The sequence below is a fragment of the Enhydra lutris genome, unplaced genomic scaffold (genome assembly GCF_002288905.1).
Source record: "Enhydra lutris kenyoni isolate GAN:26980312 unplaced genomic scaffold, ASM228890v2 scaffoldscaffold22, whole genome shotgun sequence".
NCBI lineage: Eukaryota > Metazoa > Chordata > Mammalia > Carnivora > Mustelidae > Enhydra > Enhydra lutris.
This window is the reverse complement of record NW_019154106.1, coordinates 385,776-409,030: the sequence shown is the minus strand read 5'-3', so window position 1 is coordinate 409,030 and position 23,255 is coordinate 385,776. Positions and strand designations below refer to the sequence as shown.

Sequence of the window (23,255 nt, the reverse complement as noted above, 5' to 3'; positions counted from 1 at the left end):
ACGACACATCCCCCTGCCGGGGCCGCCTCTCATGCCTGCTGAGGGCCCAGCCCCTGGCCAGACATGTGTGGCCGTGGGCCCCAGATTTGGCTCCAACGCCCTGGGCCCGAGAACTGCCCTCAGGCTCCGGCTCTCCCACCTGCGGGAGCAGTGCGTCCGTACCTCCTGTCTCTCGCCCGCTGAGCAAGGGACGGGGGCGCCGTCCTGTCCCCTCACCAACACCCACGCTTCCTTTTCCCGAGCATCTGAGCTCCCGACAGGAAGACAGAAGCGGCTTCCGGCCGTTGGCCCCTCCCGCGCGCACCCACCTTCTGCACAGCCTTGCGCAGGATGTCCTTGTACTCCTCCTTGGTCACCTCCCGCTTCTGGTAGAAGGGCTTGATGGCCAGCTTCACCTCCTCGACCGCCCGCTCCTGCACCTGCAGCTTCTTCATGTACTGAGAGCAACACGGGGGTGACCGTCAGGCCAGGGGCCGCGCCGCCAGCCCCCGCTGTGGGGCCCGGGGCCCACACTCACCTCCTCATTCTTGGCCTTCTCCGCGGCAGGCCTGGGAGCCGCTGCCCTCTCCTCGGAGTTGCTGGCGCTGGTGCTGTAGACGGCCGGCTCGGAGGCTGTGGGCAGGGCGGGGGGCCCCGGGGCCGGGCTCTGTGTGACCCCGCAGCTCGCCAGGGGAAGGCTCCCGTGTAGGATGTACTGCACCGCGGGCTGGCCAGCTGCTGCGTACGGCGGGAGACTCACGGGCAGAGCTGGGGCAGGAGGCAGGTTCGGGGTATAAACCTGGACAGAAACACGCACGGTTCAGGGTAGCGCTCCTCACTGCCACAGCAAGAGCCCCGGCCAGAGAGGGGAGTCCTCGGCCCCCGCCCGCACCACGTCGCTCCAACCCAGGCACCCACCTGAGAGGGCTCCGCCTCGGGGAAGCCAGACTCTGGAAGCACGTAACCGGCGGGAGGGGGCTCAGAGAAGGGTGCCTGCTGGAACCCCACCGAGGAGCCCATGTCTTCGGTTTCCCAGACCCCTTCCCGGGGCTTCTGGGGCCTGTGGAGCGGCATCCCTGAGGGCCAACACAGGGGAGGGTGAGTGCTCTTGGCCTCCCTGGGCCAGAAGCAGCTTCCCAGCTGGAAAATTCCAGAAAGGCATCCCAGCAGCAAGGACCACAGCCCAGGCTGCAGCCACCTCCCTGCCTTGTGGTCTATGCTGCCCGAGGGACCGAAGAGATCCATGTGCCACCCCCCCCCCTAGCCAAACACACAACCCAACGGACATCCCCCCGTGCTGCCCCGAGCCATGCCCGCGAGTGCCCGCAGGAGCGTCCTACTCACGCAGGCCTGGGTCCGCGGCGGGGGCGCCACTCTGTGCCTCCTGCAGGTTCCACGTGACTCTCTTCACCAGAGCTTTAGCCCGTAGCAGAGGGGGCTGGGGGGGGCTTTCCTCCTTCCCCACAGGCACCCCGCCCACAACCCGGCTTCCCAGGGCACCGGGCACCACGGCGGCCCCAGTGGCCTCCTGCTGGAGCCCGGGCCTGTCTTCGGGGCCCTGTGCCCGGGGCGGGGCCTGGGTGGTGTCTTCACCGTGGATCGAGGATACCTCCCGTCGGATGACGGCCACGGCCAGGCTGGCGTCCTGCTGGTGCCGGCCAGCCGGCGGAATGGAAGGAGCGGGTGGGAAGTCTCGCTCTGGGGAGGAGTCTGTGCTCTCGGGGGAGGGAGGGGAGCTCATGTCCTCCAGCTGCATGAAGAAGGCTTCGCTTGAAAAATCCTCGAAGACGTGTCCTGCCTCGACAGAGTCACCGTAATCCAGGTCCTCGGGCAGATGGCCCGCCGGGGCCTCTGGAGCCATCTTGTGGGTTTCGGCCCTGGCTGGGGAGGCGTCCGTTCCTGCCGGGGCCAGTGGCCTGGCTGGCGGCTCCGGGTCAGGCTTCTGCTCCTCCTGGAGAACGGGCGCCAACTTCCTCTCTGGAGAGCGAGGCCTTGGCCGCCTCTCATGGGAACGAGGACGCTGGTGCTCCCGGGACCTGTGCTCTGTGCTTGGCGACCTCGGAGACCTGGATCTACGCTTCCTCCTCTCGTGTGAGCCCCACCGGGTTCGGGGCCGCTCCCGGCTCCTCTCTCGTGGGCTCCTCTCCCTTGGGTGCCGGTGCCTCCGGGCTCTCTCTAGGCTGCTGGGGGGTGAGCACTCCCATCCCCGAGACCTGGACCCTGACCGCCTCCGCTTCCTCCTCCTGCTCTCCCTGCGTTCGTGGGAGGAGCTGCCGGGGCTGCCTGAGCGGGACCTGGACCTCCGCCGGCCGTGACCCCAGGAGTCCCTCTTCCTCCTCCTGCCCTCATCCTTCGCCTTCTTCCGCTTGGCTCGCTCGTGGCTGCTGGAGTGGTCGCTGGAAGACCTCCGGCCCCGGGACTTGGTCTGCTGCCTCTTGGGGTGGTCGTCCCCTACCAGGGGCGACACAGACCGTGAGCTCCTGTCCCCAGAGCGGGAACCTGAGCGGGAGCCTGAGCGGGTCCTCCTGTGCTCCCTGGACGTGGCTCGCTTCCTCTTGGCTTTCTTCCTGCCACGGGAGCTGGATGTGGAGCGAGAGCACGACGGGGACCTCAGCTCCACGATTCTGTGGGTGGTCGTCTGTGGTGCATCAGGGCTGGGTGGGGCCTCTGGCTCGGCTACAGTCACACACGTCACCATCCGCTCCTCAGAGCCAAAGAAGGTACTGCAGGGCAGCTGGCCCTTGTCCTCCCACGGCTCTGGGGGGGGGGGCCTCTGTGCCCGGGAGGCTGAGCCCTGACCCTCGCCCAGCCCCTCGCGCAGCCCCTCGCAATCCAGGTCGGAGGTCCCCTCGGCAGCCCCCTCGACCCGCAGCTCGAGCCCGCTGGAGGAGGGCCCCCGAGGGGGCTCGGGCTCCGCCCCCAAGACCGTCTCCACGGTGTAAGAGGTGACACAGCGCACTGTCTGCAACGCTGGGGCCTTTGGGCTGTCGATGGAGATGGTGCGTGTGATCTCAGACGGCAGGAGGCCAGAGCCCAGGTGCTCGGGGCTGCTGCCGGCGGAACTGGAGTCGGAGCCTGTGGGGTCAAAGGGGTCGTAGATCTCGCTCTTGAGCTGTTTGGTCTTCCTGATGGAGAACAGGGGTGAGGGGTTCTCCTTCCTCTGCACCTTATTGTCGACCGGCCGAAACGTGTTACAAAAGCCAGGGTTGGAGAGTCTGCCGGAATGTGCCGTGTTCCCGGGAATATTGATCCTGAAGCTCTGAAAGGTCGAGCTGACCCCCTTCCCCTTCGAGGGTCCCGGTGAGGCGGGGGACTGGGAGCCGCCCCCGGAGTGTGGGCCAGGGTCCTGGGGGCCCCTGTTGCTCGGTTCACCCTCGGCTCTAGCACCACGGCCAGGCTGCCCGGGGCCCTCCCTGCCCGTGAGCCGGCTGATGCAGGAACTGGGGATCTCCGCACGCTGCTCGCTGGCGGGCGCCGCGTCCGCCTGTCTGCCGCCGCTGTCCTCCCTTCTGACCTTTGGTATCCTTGGTAGCTCAGAGATGTCGGGCCTCCTGGGAGCTGGCTTCAGGGCCTGGCCCAGCAACGCCCCGGCGGGCGGCAAGTGACAGCAGCTACTGGGGGTCTTGGAGGACGCGGAGCTGGGAAGCAGAGCGCGCCGGCTGTCGCTATCACATCGAGTGTCGTCCCTTTGCTTTAAGCCAGGCCCGCACACGCCTGACAGGTTCTGAGTCTGACTGGACAGAGGGGTCACAGACGGGTCCAGTCTCACAGTCGCCCCAGTCCTGAGTGCAGGGACACGGGAGGGCGCTGGCCCGCCATGACAGCTCAGCCCCGCGCTCTGTGGCCCACCTCCTGAGTGCGGCGCTCTGGGTTGTAGGCAGGCCCCGGGCCCAGGGTGCTTGGGGCCTTGGGATGAGCCGCCTGTGCTCCGAGGGAAGGAAATGGGTGCTGGAAGACAAGAGGGTGAGCGGCCATCAGTCCCCGCCGGCTGCCTTCTCCAGTGCAAGCAGTTTGCCACCTGGCCCAGATCACAACGGCCTTCACCTAAAAGCTGTGCTTTTAACTGCCTATTCCCGGGGCACCTGGGGTGGGGGGGCTTAGTCAAAGTGTCTCCCTTTGGCTCAGGTCACGATCTCAGCCTCCTGCAACAAGCTGTGTGTCGGGCTGGGGAGCCTGCTTCTCCCCCTCCCTCTGCCCCCCGACTCCCTGGCTCGTGTGCCTGCTCTCTGGAATCAATGAATAAAAGCTTTTAAAAAGTCACAATAAAGAGATAAATAAAGGCCAGGTCCCCCTTAGCCCCTGACAGAGACCTCGGCGCACCTGGGGGTCTGGGCCAGGGCTGGTCTCACGTGCCACCACAGGCACTTCCTCATGGCTCTCACGGGTGTGCTCTGCACCCACGGAAAGTGTCCCTGCCAGTTACAGAGGCTTGTCATGGCAGGGGTGTGTGTGCGCGTGCACGCACCAGGGACAGGAAGGGCACAGCCAGCCCCATCCTCCATGGCTGGGGACCCCCACCCCAAAAACCTCCCAGGGCCCGGCTATGTGGGGGAGGGACCCACAGGGGCCGGCTCCGTGGCTGTGGGAACGCACACCAGCCACGTTACGGCCACAGAGAGTCTGTGGGCTGGTCCAGAAACCCCATCATCACCTCAACCCCCAGCCTGTGAACTCTTTCAGAAAGGCAGGTAGAATAGAAATAAGAAAACCGTGTCTCCTCAACGTCCATTCTGAGCAGAGAATGCGTTTTAGTTCAACTGTCTCCTTTACCACCGGCTCAGAGATAAGGAGAACCAAGGGGCTCAAGGGGGCCAAGGCAGAGAGGATGTCCCCATGGACGTGGCAGCCACCTCACCTGCCCTCTTGGCGCTAAGGGAGCCGTCCCGGTGGATGACGATGTCCGCCCCATTCATCATCAGCAGGCTCTGGCCCGACAGGATGCTCCCCACCAGGTCTGGGACGGGGGCCTCGTCCACCTCCGGCTCAGGCGCCGTGGCAGGAACACTCCTCCTGCTGGTACAGACCCACAGCTGCCTCCCTGTGCCCAAGACCCTCACGCCAGGCGGGAGCCCCCAGCCCCCCAGCGCCCTGCAAGTGGGCAGCATTGGACACAGCCAGCAGCCCCCAGAAAGAAAAGCAGGCTGTTCGGAGGTGAGATCATCTGATGCTTCTGACCCCAAATGCCCCCCAACAGTCCTGTGGTAAGGGAGGGTGTGCAGTGGAGGCCTCAAGTTCCACGGCTCCTCGCCCCCACCGCACGCCCAGACGCACTGCGGCACTTCCTCCCAGGCCAGGTGGAGCACCAGCCCCTGTGGAGCCCCGCCGGTCAGGGCCACCCCCCAGGACCACGGCCCCCTGCCCGCACATACCTGGAGAGCCCCACGGCCACGGGCCTGGCTACGGGCCGGTGAGAACGCAGCGCTGACTGGGACAGGACCCGCCTCTTGGCACTCAACGGGGATGCAGGGTTTGCAGACGGCTCTTCACTGCTGCAGAGAGCACGGAGGCCGAAGGGACGCTGACCCACACCATCGGAGGCCCAGGGAGACCCCAGGCCCCTCCTCGATGGCACATGCGGCAGCACCCGTGCCCCAAGTGGCACCCGGGCCCCATGGAGGGGCTTCACGCTGGCAACAGCCCGCTGGGTGTGCAAGCTGGGCCTCCTCCGCTCGAGCAGAGGCGGGTGCAGGGGGCTCCACCACACCTCGTGGCTCTAAGGAGGGGACCGCCATCGCCACCCTCGCCAAACGAACACAACGTCCGAGGTCACTGCCCACAAGGAAAGGAGGGAGGTCGCCCTGCCGTTACCTGTCAAAGGGGTCCAGCTCATAGGGGTCTCCAAAAAGCGACAGGGAGGCCACGCCGATGTCCGCACGCATCAGCCCCAGAGAGGGGTCTGCCGGCTTGTGCACAGACGGGATGCAGGCTCCACGGGCCGGACCCCGGAGGCCCAGTGTCCGTGCGATGCGGGAGCGAGCTGTGGCTTCATTCTGAACCGAAGTCACGAAAGGCAAGGAATGGTAAGCAAGACGGGAGCTGAAGGATCCAGAACCACCACCCAGGAGGCTGAGTAAGTATCACACGGGAGCCGAACGGCTTCACGTGCATTAACAACGTTGTAGAAGTTTTACTCCAACAGAGTTGACGAGCACATCTCGACATCCCCAACCTAACACACCGCAAAACTACCCGCAGGAGCTGGGCACAGCTGGTACCTTGCGCCGCGGGGGCGTCCGACCCTGCACACCCGGCACACTCCCGCACACCTGGCACCCTCCCATCGCTGTGGGGGGGGTCCAACCCTGCACACCTGGCACCCCGCCGCCGCGGGGGCGTCCAACCCTGCACACACACTGCCAAGCAGCACGACGGGCTGTCCAGGCGACGGCTGCCTACACACCTGAGGAGCAGCGCTGGGGGACCCACACCCCCACACGGCAGGTGTGCCACCAACCCTCCAGGACTTTCACATGGGTGGACCACCAGAGCAACTGCTCACTCTCATTGAAAGGGAAGCGTAGGCTCCGTAAGCGTGAGCTCTAGCACTCACGTCATCAGGCAACGACAAAGGTCTCAGGTGTAAGGTCACGTTCAGTCGCAACAAACACCTGCACGACGGCCACGGTGGGCTCGTACGTTTCACGTTAACGCGCTCTCAGCGCGGCTCATGAGCGCAAGGAGGACGACCCTTCAGAGCTGGGACACGTGACACAGGCAGCACACACACGAGGAAGGGCCCGCCCCGAAGCCTGCGGGTGAGAGAACCGGAGCACGGGGAACGGCCTGACGTGGGCAGTGCTCGCAGGGGACCCCCCTCGAGTCACCTCGGCAGGACAAGAGCGTCCCGGCCGAAAACATGGCCGCACGCCCTGGGTGGCATTCCTCCCTCAACTCGCCCACAGCTCCCACTGGGCTCCCGGGCACCAGGTGACCATCCGCCGGCCTCCCGGATGAGCTGCTGGCCACGGCCCTGAGGCCTCCAGACCTGCTGGGCCACCCAGGGCCCAACCCTGGGGTGTCAGGAGTCCTACGCAAGCCCTCGGGATGTCCGGCTCCAAAGGGTCCTGGGAAATCTCTCGTCTCAGCCCCATCTTTAATGTGTGCTGTGGAAATGTTCATTTCTATCGGTGGATCTCTAAGCAAATACAGAAAAAAGGAGCTTTTTCTGTGCGACCCGCCACCTAGCTGCACGAGGAAACTGACAGCACATGGGGAACGCTACCGTCCGAGGCTACCTTTGACTTTTTCCCTTTTCTCTTCCTCACGCGACCCTGGCGCTTCTTAGATCTCGTCCCGGAGCTTCTGCTCTTCACGGACGACCTGGACTGCGTTTTCCTTCTTCCCGACACTTTCTTCCGTCTTCCTACAAAAAGCACATTGAGAGTCTATGCTTCCCTCTGTGCCCCGAGCCCCCCGGCCCTGCCCCTGGGTGTCCCCCACCAAGGACGCACTCTGCACCCCCAGGACCTGGCATGAAGACAGTCACATGTAGAAACAGGTCGTAACTTCACCAGCATTTCTGCGCGGAGGAGTGAGGAGGGAAGGCGCGGCGGTGCAGAGCAACCTGCCAGGCCAACTTTTAAACCAGTGACTGTCCCACGTCATTTGTCACACACCAGAACGAAAGGAAAAACGAAGCTACCAGCCCTGATGACACAGAGCGAAGTGAAATGAGGGGCCCCAGGTACGCGGCCACCGGCGGTGACCCTGGGGCTGCTCCCGACAGATTGGGGTGTGGGGCACTGGCCGCACGGCTTCTGCAGCCCGTCCTCAAGACCAAAGTGCCCACACTCCGGGCTTCGGCCCTTGTCCGGCTCAGGGACGCTACCATGGGCTCAAGAAGGACCCTCATTCCAGGACGCCCCAGCAGCCCCTGGAACCCGGTGGGGGCTTCAGCCTGGAAGGAGCGGCCTCCGCAGGGACGGAGCGATGGGCCCTCGCGACGTCTGCAGGGAATAACCCCCCTTCCCCTGCCACGGCCCACGTGCAAACTCTGCGCCCTCACAGCCCTGCCTGAACTCCACCCAGCAAGTGACTAGCAAGCGAGCTTCTGCAAAGCAAACCCGGGCCTGGGGAAGGACCGCACCGCGGGGAGGCCTCTCCCTGCCTTGGTGAACCCAGCGGGCCCCACCTGCGCCCTCCGCCGGGCCGCTCGCAAACCCAAATCCAGTTGGACGAGAGTTTCGGGTGAAGCCGGGGGACCCTGTGGTTCTGCTCCCGGCCGCCACAGCGGGAGGGGAGCCTCGGCCCCCCAGTTGCCCCCAGAGTCAGGAGCTCCCAGAGCCACTCACCGGGCGCGGCCGACAGTGAAGCATGGATCTTGCCGGGCTCTGGATTCAAATAAACTAGGTTTTAAAATTCTATCACATTTATGACACAATTAGAACCCTCAACCCTGAGACTATCTCACGGCGTTAAGGAACCGCTACTTGACTTCTTGGGGTCACAAGGGTACTGTGCTGCAGCTCAAAGGAAAAAAGACGGCGTCTCTCAGAAACACACTGGAAAATACCTCCAGGTAAGAGGCCGATGACAAGAAAGATCTGCTTCAAGACAACACGGAAGGGAGCAGGTGAGGGGTACAAGTGAGGTCGAGGCCAGCGACACGATGGCGGAGTGGGGACTCGCTACGCATTTCTCCCTCTGCCTCCAAAGCTTTGCAGAAGTCTGCAAAAGCGAAAAATTCACTAACAAAACCAAAACAAAATGAAAATAGGAAACCAAAAAAGAACCCAAAACCAAGGTGCCTGGAGGGCTCAGTGGGTTAAGCCTCTCCTTCGGCTCAGGTCATGATCCCAGGGTCCTGGGATCGAGCCCCGCATTGGGCTCTCTGCTCAGCGGGGAGCCTGCTTCCTCCTCTCTCTCTGCCTGACTCTGCCTACTTGTGGTCTCTGTCAAATATATAAATGAAATCTTAAAAAAAAAAAAAAAAAAGAACCCCAAACCAAAAAAAAACTACCAGGCAAAAGGGAGCAAGCCAGACGCAAAGACAGAAGAACTGTTCTCCGCCGCATGAGCACAGGGAACGGGGGTGCGGCCTGTCCTCAGCAGGGTGTGCGCTGGGGACCAAAGCAAACCCTCCAGTCCTGCCTCGAACCACAGCGCTGGCAAGACCTGAGCTGTTATGAGGCTGTTCTCTGGGGGAGGGAGACGGGTGAGCAGGGGCGCCAGTGAGCACGGAACTGTGGAGTTTCTGACACAAGCACCTGCAGACGCAGATGAGACAATACAAAGCCCCATAACCTTCGTTCAGTCAAGTCACGGACTGCGTGACCTTAGCATGGATGTCCCGGTTCTGTCCACTAGAAAGGGCTGGAAAGGATGGCCCAGCCCTGGCAGAGAACACGCACAGAGCGCAGTCGCACGGTGGGGAGGCCCACGAGTGCAGGCTGCCCGCCCCCGCAGCTCCGCAAGCCGCAGAGCCAGACAGCATCCGGGTCTCGGCCCCAAGGTGGGGAACGCAGGGCACGGCAGGGCGTGTCACACACCCCGCAGGCACAGCAAGGACAGCGAGGACAGCCGACCATCCCCAGGACTGGGGGGGGTGAGAGGCGCATGCTGCTGACGGGGGATGCGGGCCACAGAACCCTAACTGCGTCTTCCCCCCATGAGCCCACGGTCTCCTTCCCCAGGAGAAACCGAACACCGGCCGGCAAGCGACCACCATGAGGACATTCAGAAGACTCGCAGCAGCTCTGTCCCAATAGCCCAAGCAGAGCACAAGCCAGGCGGCCCGCGTCAGGACACCCATCAAGGGACGGCGGCATGTTCGGGGAGCGCAGACGCCCCTCCACAGAAACTCATCCACCGACACGGGCTCCAAGAGCACCATGCCACGCCAAGTGACATGCCACTGTGCGCTTGGGAAGACCTTACGGACGTCTGAAAACGGGCAAAGCTAGTGTCCAGGGCAAAGGACGCCGGGGCTGCCTGCTGGGGGCGGGGGCGCTGGCTGGGAAGGGAAGGGCCGGGCTGGACGTCAATGCTCGCTGTCAAACCTGGATCGGTGCAGGTGACGCGGGAAGACCACAGGTCGTGACCCACTAAGTCACAGTTCGCTGACAACCGACAGGGAGAAGCAGAGCTCCCCACCGGAGCCCACGCCAGCTGAGGAACAGAGCTTGAGCCTGACCCTGGAAGCCATCCACCGCGCTCTGCGGGCAGGGCTGGTGTGGGGTGGGGGGGTACTGCCCACGGAGAACCCCAGGGCTTCTCCCCGGGAGGTGCCTACTGACACCAGGCAAGGACAGGACTCTCTGGGACAAAATCACCAGAATGAACACAGAAAAAGACAAGAAGCCAGTGAATTCATCAGTTCAATGCTCCCACAGAGAAAGGCCCAGAACCAGGGGCTTCCTGGTGTAGCGCTGCGCCTGGGGGAAGGGAGACCGTTCTGCCACCAAGGCCTGCAGAGTGCTTCCCAACCAAGCTGGGGGCGGCCGAGTCGCCCAGATGCGTGTGCAGGAGGCCTGCGGTGGGTGGTCAGAAGGCCTGAGCGGACCAGACCAGCCTGGCTCACGGAGCGTCTGTGCCGTGTTTCTGTGATGTGAAAACACCAGCTTGCAGAACGTGACGTGGCTCTGTGGGTGAAGCTCGTGGGAGGCGAGCACGTGGCCGGCTGCTTCCCAGGGACACACACACGCGGCCCGCAGTGAAGCCACCACACCCGGGCTTACCTGCTCTCCTCCTGCGCTTGGCGGGGGCTCGGGGCGTCACGGGGCACTGGTACACAGCAGAGCTCAGACCCGCAGCGACGGCCTCGATGGTCTCGTCCAGAAGAGAAGACATGAGGTACCGAGGGACATGCTACATGGAAAGGAGGGTGCCGTCAGCGGGGCGACCGCCCATGTGCTTCTCACACAGCTCCCGTGCCCTGAGGAGGACTCCGGGCAGGACCCCAGCAGGGGCGGCACTACCTGGGAGCCCCTGAGGGACCCTGTGCCAGCCCCACCAAACCGACCACGGAAGCTGGACGCCCTTGGCCTGCCAGTAACAGACCTAGCGTGTGTGCCCTTCTCGCCTCCGACAAACGCTGCGCGCTTCCAGCGGGCAGTCCGGGGCCTGGGAGGGCCTCCTGAGAAGCGAGTCAGGCTGAGAATGAAGGGTGATGAGGAGCCGGCTGCGCAGGCTCCCGGCCACGGTGGGGGCCCAGGGAGATGGGACGTAAGGCGGACACAGGAGAGAGGGAGGCAGGACTGCAGGCATCTGTGACGGGGCGGTGGGGCAGAAGCCTCCACCAGGTCCTCTCACCCCCTCCATCAGCGTGATGCTCTCCCCAAGCAGCTGGACAGCAGAGAAGAGCCCCCCGCCCCACCCCCCGCCAGGGCTGTCCGTGGCTGGTGTTGCCACAGGGCCCTGCACCCCGAAGGGCCGCGTCGGGCACGGCTCCACAGTGGGACCGGCAGCCTCAGCAGCGGGCGCCCACCTGAATCCTCCTGGCGGTGGAGATCCGGTTCCGGTTCACAGTCGCTCGGACCCTCTCGCTCTGCCGCGTCCTGGCAATAGCGCGGGTCCTCCCTGCGTGGGGCCGAAGCCGGCTGGTGGTGGGCACCACGTCCGCCAAGAGCAGGGAGACCTCCTCCTCACTCACAGGACCCGCATCTGGGAAGGAGGAGCATCCTGGACTGACGTGTGTCCGCCGTGGCCTTGGCCTGGCAGGGGGCATCTCCCCGGGGTCCTGGGCTGCCCTGACAGAAAACCCTACAAGTTCTCCCAGAAGGTGAGAGGCCCCCGAATGCTCCCAGGCTGGGGGGGAGGCGGTGCCTATACCTGCAGCGGGAGCAGCTCCAGGCGCAGCGCATTCCGGACAGAACCACTCATCCACTGGCACCTCCTGGAGAGGAGGGTCCAGACACTCCATGTGGTACCTACAGGAACGAGCAGCAGACAGGGGCTTTAGCACCACTGTCACAACCCAGGGAGCCACCACCATCATCCTGATGTGTCCCAAGACTGCAATGCCCCCGCCGTAGACTGAATCGTGACCCCCCCAGTCCCCATGTCGAAGCCCTAATACCCACAGTCATTGCATTTGGAAATGGGGTCTCGGGGGTGGTGAGGTTACCTGAGATCATGAGGGAGGGGCCCTGACCCACGGACCGGGGTCCTTGGGAGAGAGAGGGACCCAGTGCTCCCTCTCCCCACTGGAGAAAGGGCCTCGAGCACACAGCAAGGTGCTGTGGGCAGCTTCCGCCTGGAACATCTCACCAAGCCGACCTTGGGGACGTGGTGCAGGCCGGCCTGCTCGAGGTCCACGTGCATCAGACGGGAGACACAAGGCTCCCCATCTTCCTCATCCTTCCCTGGGGCATGCTGGCTATCTCTGCCCTCCAAAGGGGGCCCAACGGCTCCTGAATCCTCCACAGGAGGTGTACTGCGTGGAGGGATGGACCAGGTGGCCTCGTGATGGAGGGCAGCTCCATCCCGTGGGGGCGTGCGGCCAACCGTGGCAGGTACCCTGCACCTGGAGCCTCAGCTTGTCCTTCCCGACCCCACGGTCGCTCGGCAGCCCCGAGAGTTTCAAATGTCGGCACCTCATACTTCACAGCCCAGTCCGAGGAGCCAACGGAGAAAGGCAGGCTCTGTGTGCTGAGAGCAAAGAGAAATGGGGCCTAAGCCCAGTCTCCCAGTGGCTTCAACCCAGCCTTCGATGAAAGCAGCTTGGGAAGATTCACTTCGCTGCTGGCATGGGCTGCCATGCCAGCCTCTCCACCTTCACGCCAAGACCCCAGACAGCCCCGAGCCAGACGGACACCCAAGTGGAATCCCCACTAAGTCCCTGAAGACCTGAGCCCAGATCCTGAGCAGCTGAAGGACCACCTGCTGGTCACAGCGGGGGGAGAACGTGAGGACCCAGGAAGCCAGGCTGGGGGGGACCTCAAAAAAGGGCCACAGGGACGGGAGCGGGGGCTGGGAGGCCCCTCCTGGAAGGCAACCCGGCCAGTCCAGGCCAGCATCAAGTCCTGGGGAGCACCCCAACACCCCAAGTAGATCCCAGCCTCAGAAGATCCTTCTGAGAGCTCTGTGGTCGCAGGAAGAGAATCAGGAATTGCGTAGCTTCTCACAAAGCACTCCAAGGACCCGACACGGCTCACTCCATGTTTTCCTCGGGCCAAGGTCCAGGGCCTCGAGGGGAGGCCGCTGCTGTGTGACAGGTGCCCGGCCGGCCAGCCTGTGTCCAGCGCAGTCCGTGCACAGGCAAGACTGGCTGGGGACTCACACGGAGGGAGGGTCACAGAGCAGCCACCCGGACGGGGGCACAGCTCCCGTCCCCAATTCCCCACACGGTGGGGAAGACCAGGCACCCAGAGCTGACCTCCTGCCTGCAAGGACCACAGTGACGGGACGCAGTGACGTCCTCAATGGCTTCCCTGGTGACTCAATGCCTTTCCATTAAACTGCAAGTTTCAAAAAATCAGGGATAATCTGTCCTTCACTTCTGGTAATAGTGAAAGATCTGTCACACACATTTGTGTATCGACAGCCTTGTGACTCCATTTCCAACGTAACGGAGTCATTTCAGGTGAAAGACAAGCGACAACGACAGGAAGACTCGGCAGGCGGCGGGTAAGAGCGGTGTAAGGGCTCCTGGAGGCATGAGACCCCTATTCACTTATCTTAAAGTTTTAGATTCACCAGGATTTTTACATACTTGAGCTTTCTTACCTGCTAAATAATTCAAGCACGGAAAATACAAAAATCGATACATTAAATTCACAAACATATTTTATAAGAGTAAAAAAGTTAACAAAGTTGTAAGGAGTCCCGACAAGACTCTGTCAGTTTCTAGGGTTACAAAGAGACTCTGGGGTAAAGAACTGAGGCCGTGGGCCCAATTCAGAAGTGGCAGGAAAACAAGCCGCCCCGTGAGCAAACGTTCCAACGGCCTCACCTGGGCTCTCTGGCCACTGTGGAGACCACGAGAAGGCACCTGAGTCTGGCATCCAGCTGGGGCGCCCTGAGCTACAGAGCTGAGGCCAGTGGCCGGGACCACAGAGAGTCCTTCCCACCTCGGATGGCCTCTCCTGTAGCACCCAGCTGCTCCAGGCCCCAAATGGCCACGAACATGGGGGGAGGACTGGTTTCGCATGGAAAGCGAGCTCTGAGAGCTCAGAGCTCAGCCCCAGGGCCCCACAAGACCGTGTTTCTTCAGCTTCCGGCCAGTACTCCGGCAAGCCCGTAAACGAGGCACAGGGATGGCAAGAGCAGGGACTGGCCTTGAGGGTTTGCAGGACACCGAAGGCACCCCTCTCCTGTCCCCCAGACTCCTAGCGACCAAGGAGCAGGGGACAGTCAGACACGGCCACCCCCGGCCCCCCAGCTGGAGCACCCCGAGTGGAGCACTCACACGGCACGCACGCTGGCAGCCCCTCGTGGAAGGGCGCACAAGCAGAGCGTGCCAGCTTCGAGGGCGGCACCAGAGAGGGAGGCCCCGGGCAGGGGTCAGAGCCTGGGCCAGCCCGCAACCGAACAAAGCGAGCACCTCCAGGGCCGGCTCTGAGTCCCCAGGGCTTGAGACTTCCCCCTGCTGCCTCTCAGCCGAATCCTGAAAAGGGCTACCTGTCGCCCAAGAGGAAATTCCAGACCTGCCAGCCCCATGGGACTCTCTCGTGACCGCCTGTGCCGGAGATGCTGCCGCAGCCCCTCACCACAAGCTTACAGACTAATCTGCAGACGTCCAGTGGCAGCCCCTGTGGGAGTCCCTGAGAAGAGGAACCACGATGGAAAGAGGCTGGGCAAAGGCTCCCGGGAGCCAGAGCCTGCTGGACACAGGGGTCACCTGACCTCATAAAAGGCGGGGTCCCACACAAGTCCTTTGTCTGGGCCCCCGGGGCTGCTGACCGGCCCCACAGACCCCACTTCTCGTTTCCCTCAGCTTTTCTGTCTTGATGTGGTATGTGCCTCTCTGTACAGAGCCTCGCGATATTTGGAGGGAACAGGCGGAGGGTATCAACGGAAGGGACAGAAGCGCCGGGGAGGTCTGCCGGCTACCAACCGGCGGCCTGGGATTCAGATGCTCCCGACACAGCGGACTTGGCCTCAGCGACCGCAACAGTGAACGGCGGTGGGGAGGAAGCCCAGAACACAGGGCCCTCTGGAGCCACCACGAGGAGGGCCCCAGGCTCACCCGGCGTCACAGCCATCACAGAGGAGCAGACGGTCCTCTCGGTCACTCCTGCCGCACACCTCACAGAAGGTTGGGTCTTCTTCCTCATCCTCTCCAGCTCTGGCATTCTCCACTGGAATCTGTGAGCAGGAAAGCACCACTGGTCACACGGCAAGTACAGCCCAAACCGCGGAGCAGACTGTGCAGCCTCTCCCTGCTGGTGGCGGGGGGTGGGGGGGCGCGCAGAGCAGAGGGAGCCCGCAGCCACAAGTCAGGACACTGGCACTGGAGCGCGAGGAGGGGGAGCAGGACAAAAGTAGCAGGCCTTTCCTCTTGTGAGAATGACTGTACGACCCGGCAAAGACGGAGACACGGATGCCAAGGACACGGTCCTCACATGGGCCGCCGCACTGGGACAGTCCCAGCCCCGTGTGGGGCCGGTCCTTGACATGCAGGCTCGGAGATGTGGTCCTCAGAGCTTCTGTCATCTGAGCCTTCACGTGTGCTAGGTCTGGGGACACAGTCCCCTCAGATGGGACACCATCTCTGCACCCCACCTGTCTCCCCATGCCGCAGGGCACAGCCTCTGCCCCTCTCCTCCTCCTGTCACACACACACGGCCTTTTTCTCCAGAGCCGGGCAGGTGACTCCCGCACCATGGCTCCTGGATCTTCTCCAGCCGGGCTCGCTCGTGGGCCGCTAGGACCTCTGCACACCCAGCAAGGGGTTGGGGTCCACTCTGGGTAAACGGAGGCTGCCCACCGGACATGGGAGGCGCTCCCGGGCGGAGGAGAGCAGAGCGCCAGGGCCAGAACCACAGCTGCCAGGAGCCCCGCGTGCCTCTACAGAGCACACACCTAAGAGCAAAGGAGAACCTCTGAGGTGCCCTGCGCACGGCCCTGCCCAGCACCGTCGGCCGTGTGGGCGCTCCCGCGTCTGCCGTGGCACCATGAGAAGAGAAGTGGGGAGGCGGAGAGAAGGCAGGTGGGAGTGGGGAGGAGGACGTCGGAGAAACTGCCACCGTCTGCTCCACCCAGAACCAGCAGCAAAGGCAGCTCCTCCATCAACGGGTGTCGCCCCTACAGGCTGCAGAGGGCCCGCAGTGGCTCTCTGAAAAGCACTGGGCCAACACAGATCCCTTCAGGAAACCGACGGGCCCTGCAAGCACGTTCTCCCCTCATACAGGGACCGACGTAACAGGGCGCGGGCGTGGGGGCTCGACCGCTGCACCTCCGCTTACCTTCTTCAGGATTTTACCACCAAACCGGGCTCGAATACAAATACACTTAAACACAGTTCGGTCGACTGGACAGGAATTGGCATTCTGTAAGAGATAAAAATTGTGTCAGGATCCCACAGGATCATTTTCTCCATTCAAAATAAAGAATTCCCTCAGAAGGCAAAAACTCATTATAACCTGATCATCCAACCTTCACTTAACACCCAGCCCAGGAGGTACAGGGGCTCCCGTCCTGCCCCGTCTTCGGTCTGACCCTCGGGCACCCGTGGCGAACCTCGCTCCCAGCTGGCCTCGTTTAAGTCCTCCCGGTGGCCCCGGTGCGGGGTTAGGAGCCCTTCCCTGTCCTGACAGGTGCCCCGCATCTTCTTGCGAAGGCCTCAGAGCACAGCTCGCTCGCTTCCAATCTCGAATCCAGGGGATGCTGTGTGCGCGCCACAGGCCGGGCCCTCTTTCCTTCCATCTCACACACGTGGACCGACCCGTCTCTCCCTCGTGCAAGATGCTGCCTGCTGCCCACCTTGTGTGGCTGGCCCTTCAGGTCCCCACCATGCTCCCAGGGCCTGGTCTCCATTCCCGGAGCAAGGCCGGTGTAGTCAGTATAGTTTCATAAGTCTTAATATCCAGGAGGTGACTTCTCCCGTTCTTGAAAGGACCGGCAATTCTTGGTATTTTCCGTCCCTCCTCTCCACACTTCACAATGCCTTGAGGGCCCAGGAGCCCCGGGGTCGCCATGGCCATCTGTTGCAGCTGGGTCTTCCCCTCCAGACAGTGCTTTCTTCATTCAGACTCAACCGTTTCAGAAAAGGTCTTCATAGGTCTCACGTGTCTTCTTAGGACTCGCTTCTGAGCGTGACTTTTCGTCTGTTTACCTTGTGCCCAGCGATCGGCCGCGCCCCCACTCGGACGGTTCTTCTGGAAAACATCTATGCTGACAAATTCACCGGTGACGAGTACCTTTCCTACGTGACACTTCGGCCTGTGTTTTCTCCTTCTGCTAATCCAGTGTGACACCAACTAGAAAACCAGCACCTTGTCAGGCTCCTCAGTTTACAAGGCTTTGGTTGCGAAAAAAATCTAACCCTTAATCTAACCTGTGCCAACGGGTCCAGCCCCACAGGAGAGGAGCGAGGAGCGTCGGGGGCAGGGAAGCCCTGGGACGACACCAGTGAGGCAGCAGACAGGTGGCCTCGAGGGCAGCACAAACGTGGCCGAGGTCCAAACTCCTGAGACGTCTGGGAACACGGGGAGCAGGACTGGGCTGTGGGGTTACTGCTAACCTCCCGAGGGGAGGTGGAGGCATGGAGTTCCACTACAACCACACACAGCATCCATGTGGGTCAAGTTCCAGGCTACGCAGAGGACAGATGGCTCCTGAAGGTGGGGATGGGAGGGGTGGGAGCGCACATCACTTCTCCTGTCCTCTTCTTCGTCTTCAGAATTTTTCACAGTGAAGTTTAAAAAGTCGGAAGAGGGTTACTACGGCTCCAGTTCACCATCGGGCGAGGCGGGGGCGCCTGGGGGGCTCAGTCAGTGACGCGTCTGCCTTCGGCTCAGGTCACGATCTCAGGGTCCTGGGATTGAACCCCGCATCGGGCTCTCTGCTCAGCGGAGGGCCTGCTTGTCCCTCTCCTCCCCACCTGTGCTCTCTTTCACTATCTCTTTTCTCAAGTAAAATCTTCTAAAAATTAAAGTTCTTCACGCACTATACGGTTTCTGATACGCCTCCTTTATCTGTCTTCCAGCGGGCTCCCTGTCCTGCTGGTCATCATGACCCGGTGCTGAGCTCCGTCCCACGCTCTGTCTGTGGGGTCACGGCATACCGGGCTACCTCTGCCAGCCACAGGATTCCCGCACACAGATCCCCACGGGGCACTGACCCAGAAATAACGTCTCTCTCCCGCCTCCTCACCCCATGCTCCACGGGCACATCACCCCACACTGAGCTTTCCTGGAAACCCCAAGAGTCAGGAGCACACCAACCAAAGTGAAGATCACACAAGGACCCGATGCCACGGCCTCCATGTCTACTGCGGAACAGAGAGCACCACCGGCAAGAGGCTGGCCAACTGCAGGGTCACTCGTAAATGGAGAGAGGTCACCCTGAAGGAAGGAAGGACCCCAGAGAAGCCGCCTACTCACCTTGGACCATTCGACGATACAATCCAGGCAGAAATAATGGGCACAGCTCTCTGGGGTCCCCACAGCCTGGTCCCTGAAAGTATTGAGACAAATCGGGCAGCTCTCGGAATCGTCATCAGAACTGAAAGCGCCACTGGCTTCCAACTTCCCCTGAGCGTCCACCACAGCCACTAAGGCCTCCGCGCCCTCTTCTCCTCTTCCTCCTCCTTCTTCAGAGTCTTCCGAACCTTGAAAAAGGAGAAACGTGACTTTGTGAGCTGGAGCCCCGGAAGCAAACAGGCCACAGCAGCATGCAGGAAGGCATGGTTCTAAACCCTACACTCAGGGGACAGACACCTTTCTGATGCCCTGCTCGACAGGCCCACCCCTGGGCAACTCACTGAAGTGGCTTCCGAGCTAAGAGGATGGGACGCGGGCTGAGTGGCCGTCCCAGCTCCACAAGCCCCTCCCTTGCTGCGGAAGCCAAGCGCTCCCCATCAGGGCAGCTGCCAGGGGCCCGCCCCCGTCTGACAACTGCCCCTGCGGAGCACAGCAGCCTCCAGAGAGGGCCACACCCCCCCCCCAACCTTCCCCCAAACACGGTCTTAACAGACCATCTGCCTCCACACGAGACCTTCCTTACAGGTCTTTTGTGTTTTTTCTTTGGGGATGTAGGGACCATGGGTTCCTAACTGGGCAAGATGGCTGTAACAGTTCTGATCAATTTCTGAGAGGTTCTGGGGCTGGATCTGGACCAGCAAAAAAGGGAGACACTGTCAGTTCAACGCAGCAGTCAACGCATGCAAACTCCATGAGAGGTTCAAGTTCACTTGTGTGGCAGGAGGGTCCTCACAGGGCTCAGGACACAGCCACACCCAATCCCTTCCAGGGCGGACAGAACCCGGGTCTCCCCTACAGGCCTGCTGCTGCGTGGCCGAGGGAAGTACTCCTTGCCCAACAGGTGCACCCTTTAAAAGCCATTTTCCCCGGCTGGCTGCAGAGAAAGAAGTCAGAGCGATATGCGCCCGCCGGCACGCAGGCAAGCCAGCAGCGATGTGGCCTGCCGGTCAAGGGAGTGGCCTTCAGGAGCGGAGGACAGTCCCCCGCCGACAGCCAGCCAGAGCTCACGACTTCAGCCCTACCCGCTCAAGCCTCCAAATTCTGCCAACAAGCAGTGCCCTTGGAGGAGGACCCTGAGCCTCAGGTGGGCCCTGTAGCCCGTGACCCCCGATGTCGGCGAGTGAGATCTGGGCAAAGGACCAGCAACGCACACCCGGACTGCAGACCCTGGAAAACACTGAGATTACGAGCACACTGTTCCAAGCTGCTGGTTACACAGCAAGAAAGCAATACCTAATGAAACTGGTATGCAAAAGTTCTAGAAAAGGGCATGGGGGAAGCTGCCTGAGAACGGGCTTCTCTCAGCCTTCCTGCTTTGCTAAGGGCCGAGCCAGCAGAAGGGGGTTGAGTCCGGGCGGTCAGATTCTCCCTATGGAATTCCAAAAGGCAAAAGAATTGGCCATCTCAGGGCCACGGGACCCTGTGTAGTCCCTGGGACGGTGCTACGGCAATGAGGGACGGTGACCTGCAATGACGGGAGTGGTAAAGACCCATGCGGGTGTGCAGGGCCCTGAGCCATCTACCTCCGTTCACCCCTCCTCAGGGGCTGCTGACGACGGTCCTGCCTCACTAGGGGATCAGTGAGGAAGGCGCGGACGAACGCAGATTCCCCAAGAAGGGCACGGTCCATGCCGGAGCCAGAGATGGGGGTGCCCGGGGGCTGCACCCTGAGCAGGCCACTGTCACTCACGGTCCCACATCCATCACAGCTCCCTGTGGAGCAGTGCGCACTCGGCCTGGAGGCTGGGGGTGAGGCCACAGATCAGAGCCCAGTGTTCTCAGTTTTTGTGGTAAGACTTTACTAATACATTTTTTTAAAGATGTATATATTTTTTAAGATTATTATTATTATTTTTTTGACAGACAAGAGAGTACTAGCAGGCAGAGAGGCAGGCAGAGAGAGAGAGGGGAAGCAGGCTCCCTGCTGAGCAGAGAGCCCGATGCGGGGCTCGATTGCAGGACCCCGGGATCACGACCTGAGCGAAGGCAGCGGCTTAACCCACTGAGCCACCCAGGCGCCTTAAAGATATATTTTTAAAAAGACTTTATTTATTTGTCAGAAAGAGAGAGAACACAAGCAGGGGGAACAGCCAACAGAGGGAGAAGCAGACTCACCACTGAGCAAGGAGCCTGACGTGGGGCTCTATCCGAGGACCCTCAGATCATGACCAGAGCCAAAGACAGAGGCTCAACTGACTGAGCCACCCAGGGGTCCCAATAATATATATTTTTAGAGATTTTTTTATTCCAGAGAAAGAGAGAATCCGCATGCGGGTGTGTGCAAGAGGGAGGGGGAGGGGGAGAGGGAGGGGGAGAGGGAGGGGGAGGGGGAGGGAGAGGGGGGGGGAGGGGGGGGGGGAGGGAGGGGGAGGGGGAGAGGGAGAGGGAGAGAGAGAGAGAGAGGGAGAGGGAGAGAGGGAGAGAGGAGGAGAGGGAGGAGGAGAGGGAGAGGGAGAGGATCTCAAGCAGACGCCCCACTAAGCGTGGAGCCTGGCGTGGAGCTCGATCTCAGGACCCCGATATCATGACCTAAGCCAAAATCAAGAGTCCGACACTCAACTGACTGAGCCACCCAGATGGCCCTTTCCAGTAGGTAATACTTGAAGTTGGAAAGTCAGCAGCCCACAATCAAGCCAGCCGTTTACAAGACGAACACTACGACAAGAAAAGCAAAAAGCAGAAAGAGCTGCTCTGGGAAGGGCCAGGCCCGCAGGGATATAGGAAATGCGCGTTCAGGAGATTCCCCTTCTCAAGGTCTGACTACACTTCCCAGAACCTGCTAAGGACAGGCCGCCACCTGTTAGAAAGGCTGGTGCCGCAGGAACAAAGGGCACTCCCGTAAGCAGACAGGCCTGCGAGCCACGAACAGGGCCTCAGTGCTCTCCCTCCCTGTAGTACCTCCCCACCTGCAGGCCTGGCACCTGCATCTCCCTCCCTCCTGGGCACTCGGCTCTGTGCCACCTGTCCGTTTACAGCAGCACTCAGTCCGCTACCGCCAGCCCCTGCCTCCTGTCTTCACAGCACAGCTTAGACGGGCCTCTCTGGAAGCTTCTCCTCACCACTCCAGGCCCACAGAACCGCTCTTCTGGCGATGCCCCTATATACCCACTCTTGCCATGGATTGCCCTTGTTATAACCACTTCTTTACGCCACTGTCTTTGCTGCTAAGTGGTGAGCTCAGGAACAGCAGGTCAGCGGCCTTCTGCACTCCCCCCGGGCCCCACCCAGATTCTCTGGCATCCAGCAGGCCCTCAAACCTTTGCTGGAGGGACGAACCTCCTGCCTCCAGACCTGCCAAGGCCAAGTGTCTGTGCCTGAGACTTGCTGCAGGTCAGCCCAAGGCCACACGTCAATCGTGGGGGACAATCAGAAGAACTCTATTCGTGACCCGCAAACCAGAACATACTTTCAGGTCCCTGTGTACAGCACCCAAAATCCAACTGTGGACGAGTAAGTCACCAACACACACAAAGTTGCAAACTCACATCCGCTCATGCTGCTGCAACCCTGTTCCTTCAGGAGCCGTTACCTTTCTGTAACATTCTAACACTGCCAACTGCAAGAGCCCGAGAGACCGTGATATGCAGATGGTACTTGCTTTAGGGCCATGCCTCTCTCCCGGCTTGATGAGTACTTCCAAAGCCCAGCACCCTATCAGCAGTTAGGGCCAAGTGCGCCCTCCTTCTCTGGAAGGTGAGCACAGCTGGTCTCAGACAGGGTGGCCCGGCCTGGGGGCCTTGGGAAGCCATGCAGCAGCCAGGGTGGCTAGAGGGACAGGGAAGGAGGTGCTGTGAGCCCAACCACAATCCCTTATGGCAACATTCCCTATGCAGAAGTTCAAGGGCACAGAAGTCAACTGGCACGAAGGTGCTAGGAATTCCTTAATAAAATCACTTCCTGCACTTGTCAGCTCTCGGGGTCTCTGGTCAGAAGAATGAGAGGAAGCTCCACTGAGCTGGCCTGTTGAGAGTTCTGGCCAGGTGGCCCTGGGCCACAGCAAGCCTCTGCTCACTGTGCCGGCAAATCCACTCCATTGGGCTCACCCCAGAAAGACCCCAGTTTGTGCTGCTCCACGTTCCTAAACATTGTAATCTTTAACGAAGTTGTGCTGTCAAACTGAACTCTGAAACAAAGGGTTACAATGAACATGAGCCCTGACCCGGCGGAAGGTGAGGCCGGCAGGGGAGCCTCTCCCCAGTTCCTTGCGGCCCTCCGCTGGCCAGTGTGGACAAGCCACCAACTCCAGCACCGTTCCATAAACAGCGGTCCCCGTCACGGCGAGGGAACACAGCAGGCCGCGTGAACGGCGGCACTCTCACCGGACGGGTCCTCCAGGCCCCCATCCTCGTCCTCTCCGTCCGTGCTGCAGCTGCGCTCGCTGCCCGTGTCCTCCTCAGAGCCCCCGCCAGTGCCGTCACTGCTTTCTTCTACAGCAAAAGAAGTGGAGAAGGGGCCCCGAGAAAGTGTCACAACCAAGGCAGCGAAGAGGGACGCCGCCTCCCGGAGGCACGAAGGTGCCCGACGCGCCCACCAAGGGGACTATGAGCAGCTGCCCACATGGGTGGGGACAGAGGCAGGGGAAGCACAGCCTCTCGCTCTATTTACATCTGTACGGCTCAGCTGAACGGTAAGATAAACGTAGGTACCCCTCATGCAGAGACAATAACTTAGAAAAAGGAGTAAAAGTTGGGG

General features: G+C 61.6%; 1 protein-coding gene across 6 annotated transcripts in view; it reads right to left on the bottom strand.

Moving 5' to 3' along the window:
• Window positions 1–23,255, bottom strand: part of LOC111150047 (PHD and ring finger domains 1) — a 28,170-nt gene that overhangs the window by 765 nt on the left and 4,150 nt on the right. For 3 of the 6 annotated variants that reach the window (XM_022507371.1, XM_022507372.1, XM_022507368.1), the window contains exons 3-17: window positions 22,883–22,990; window positions 18,465–18,691; window positions 16,326–16,409; window positions 15,107–15,225; window positions 11,749–11,846; window positions 11,405–11,580; window positions 10,656–10,785; window positions 7,215–7,342; window positions 5,788–5,969; window positions 5,349–5,468; window positions 4,835–4,992; window positions 1,324–3,927; window positions 898–1,055; window positions 518–778; window positions 309–437 (exon numbers count right to left, since the gene is read on the bottom strand). In XM_022507371.1, the coding sequence (XP_022363079.1) occupies window positions 309–437; window positions 518–778; window positions 898–1,055; window positions 1,324–3,927; window positions 4,835–4,992; window positions 5,349–5,468; window positions 5,788–5,969; window positions 7,215–7,342; window positions 10,656–10,785; window positions 11,405–11,580; window positions 11,749–11,846; window positions 15,107–15,225; window positions 16,326–16,409; window positions 18,465–18,691; window positions 22,883–22,990 (4,682 nt within the window). The remainder of the gene's footprint in view (window positions 1–308; window positions 438–517; window positions 779–897; window positions 1,056–1,323; window positions 3,928–4,834; window positions 4,993–5,348; window positions 5,469–5,787; window positions 5,970–7,214; window positions 7,343–10,655; window positions 10,786–11,404; window positions 11,581–11,748; window positions 11,847–15,106; window positions 15,226–16,325; window positions 16,410–18,464; window positions 18,692–22,882; window positions 22,991–23,255) is intronic. The other 3 variants (XM_022507370.1, XM_022507373.1, XM_022507369.1) reach the window with 3 other exon arrangements.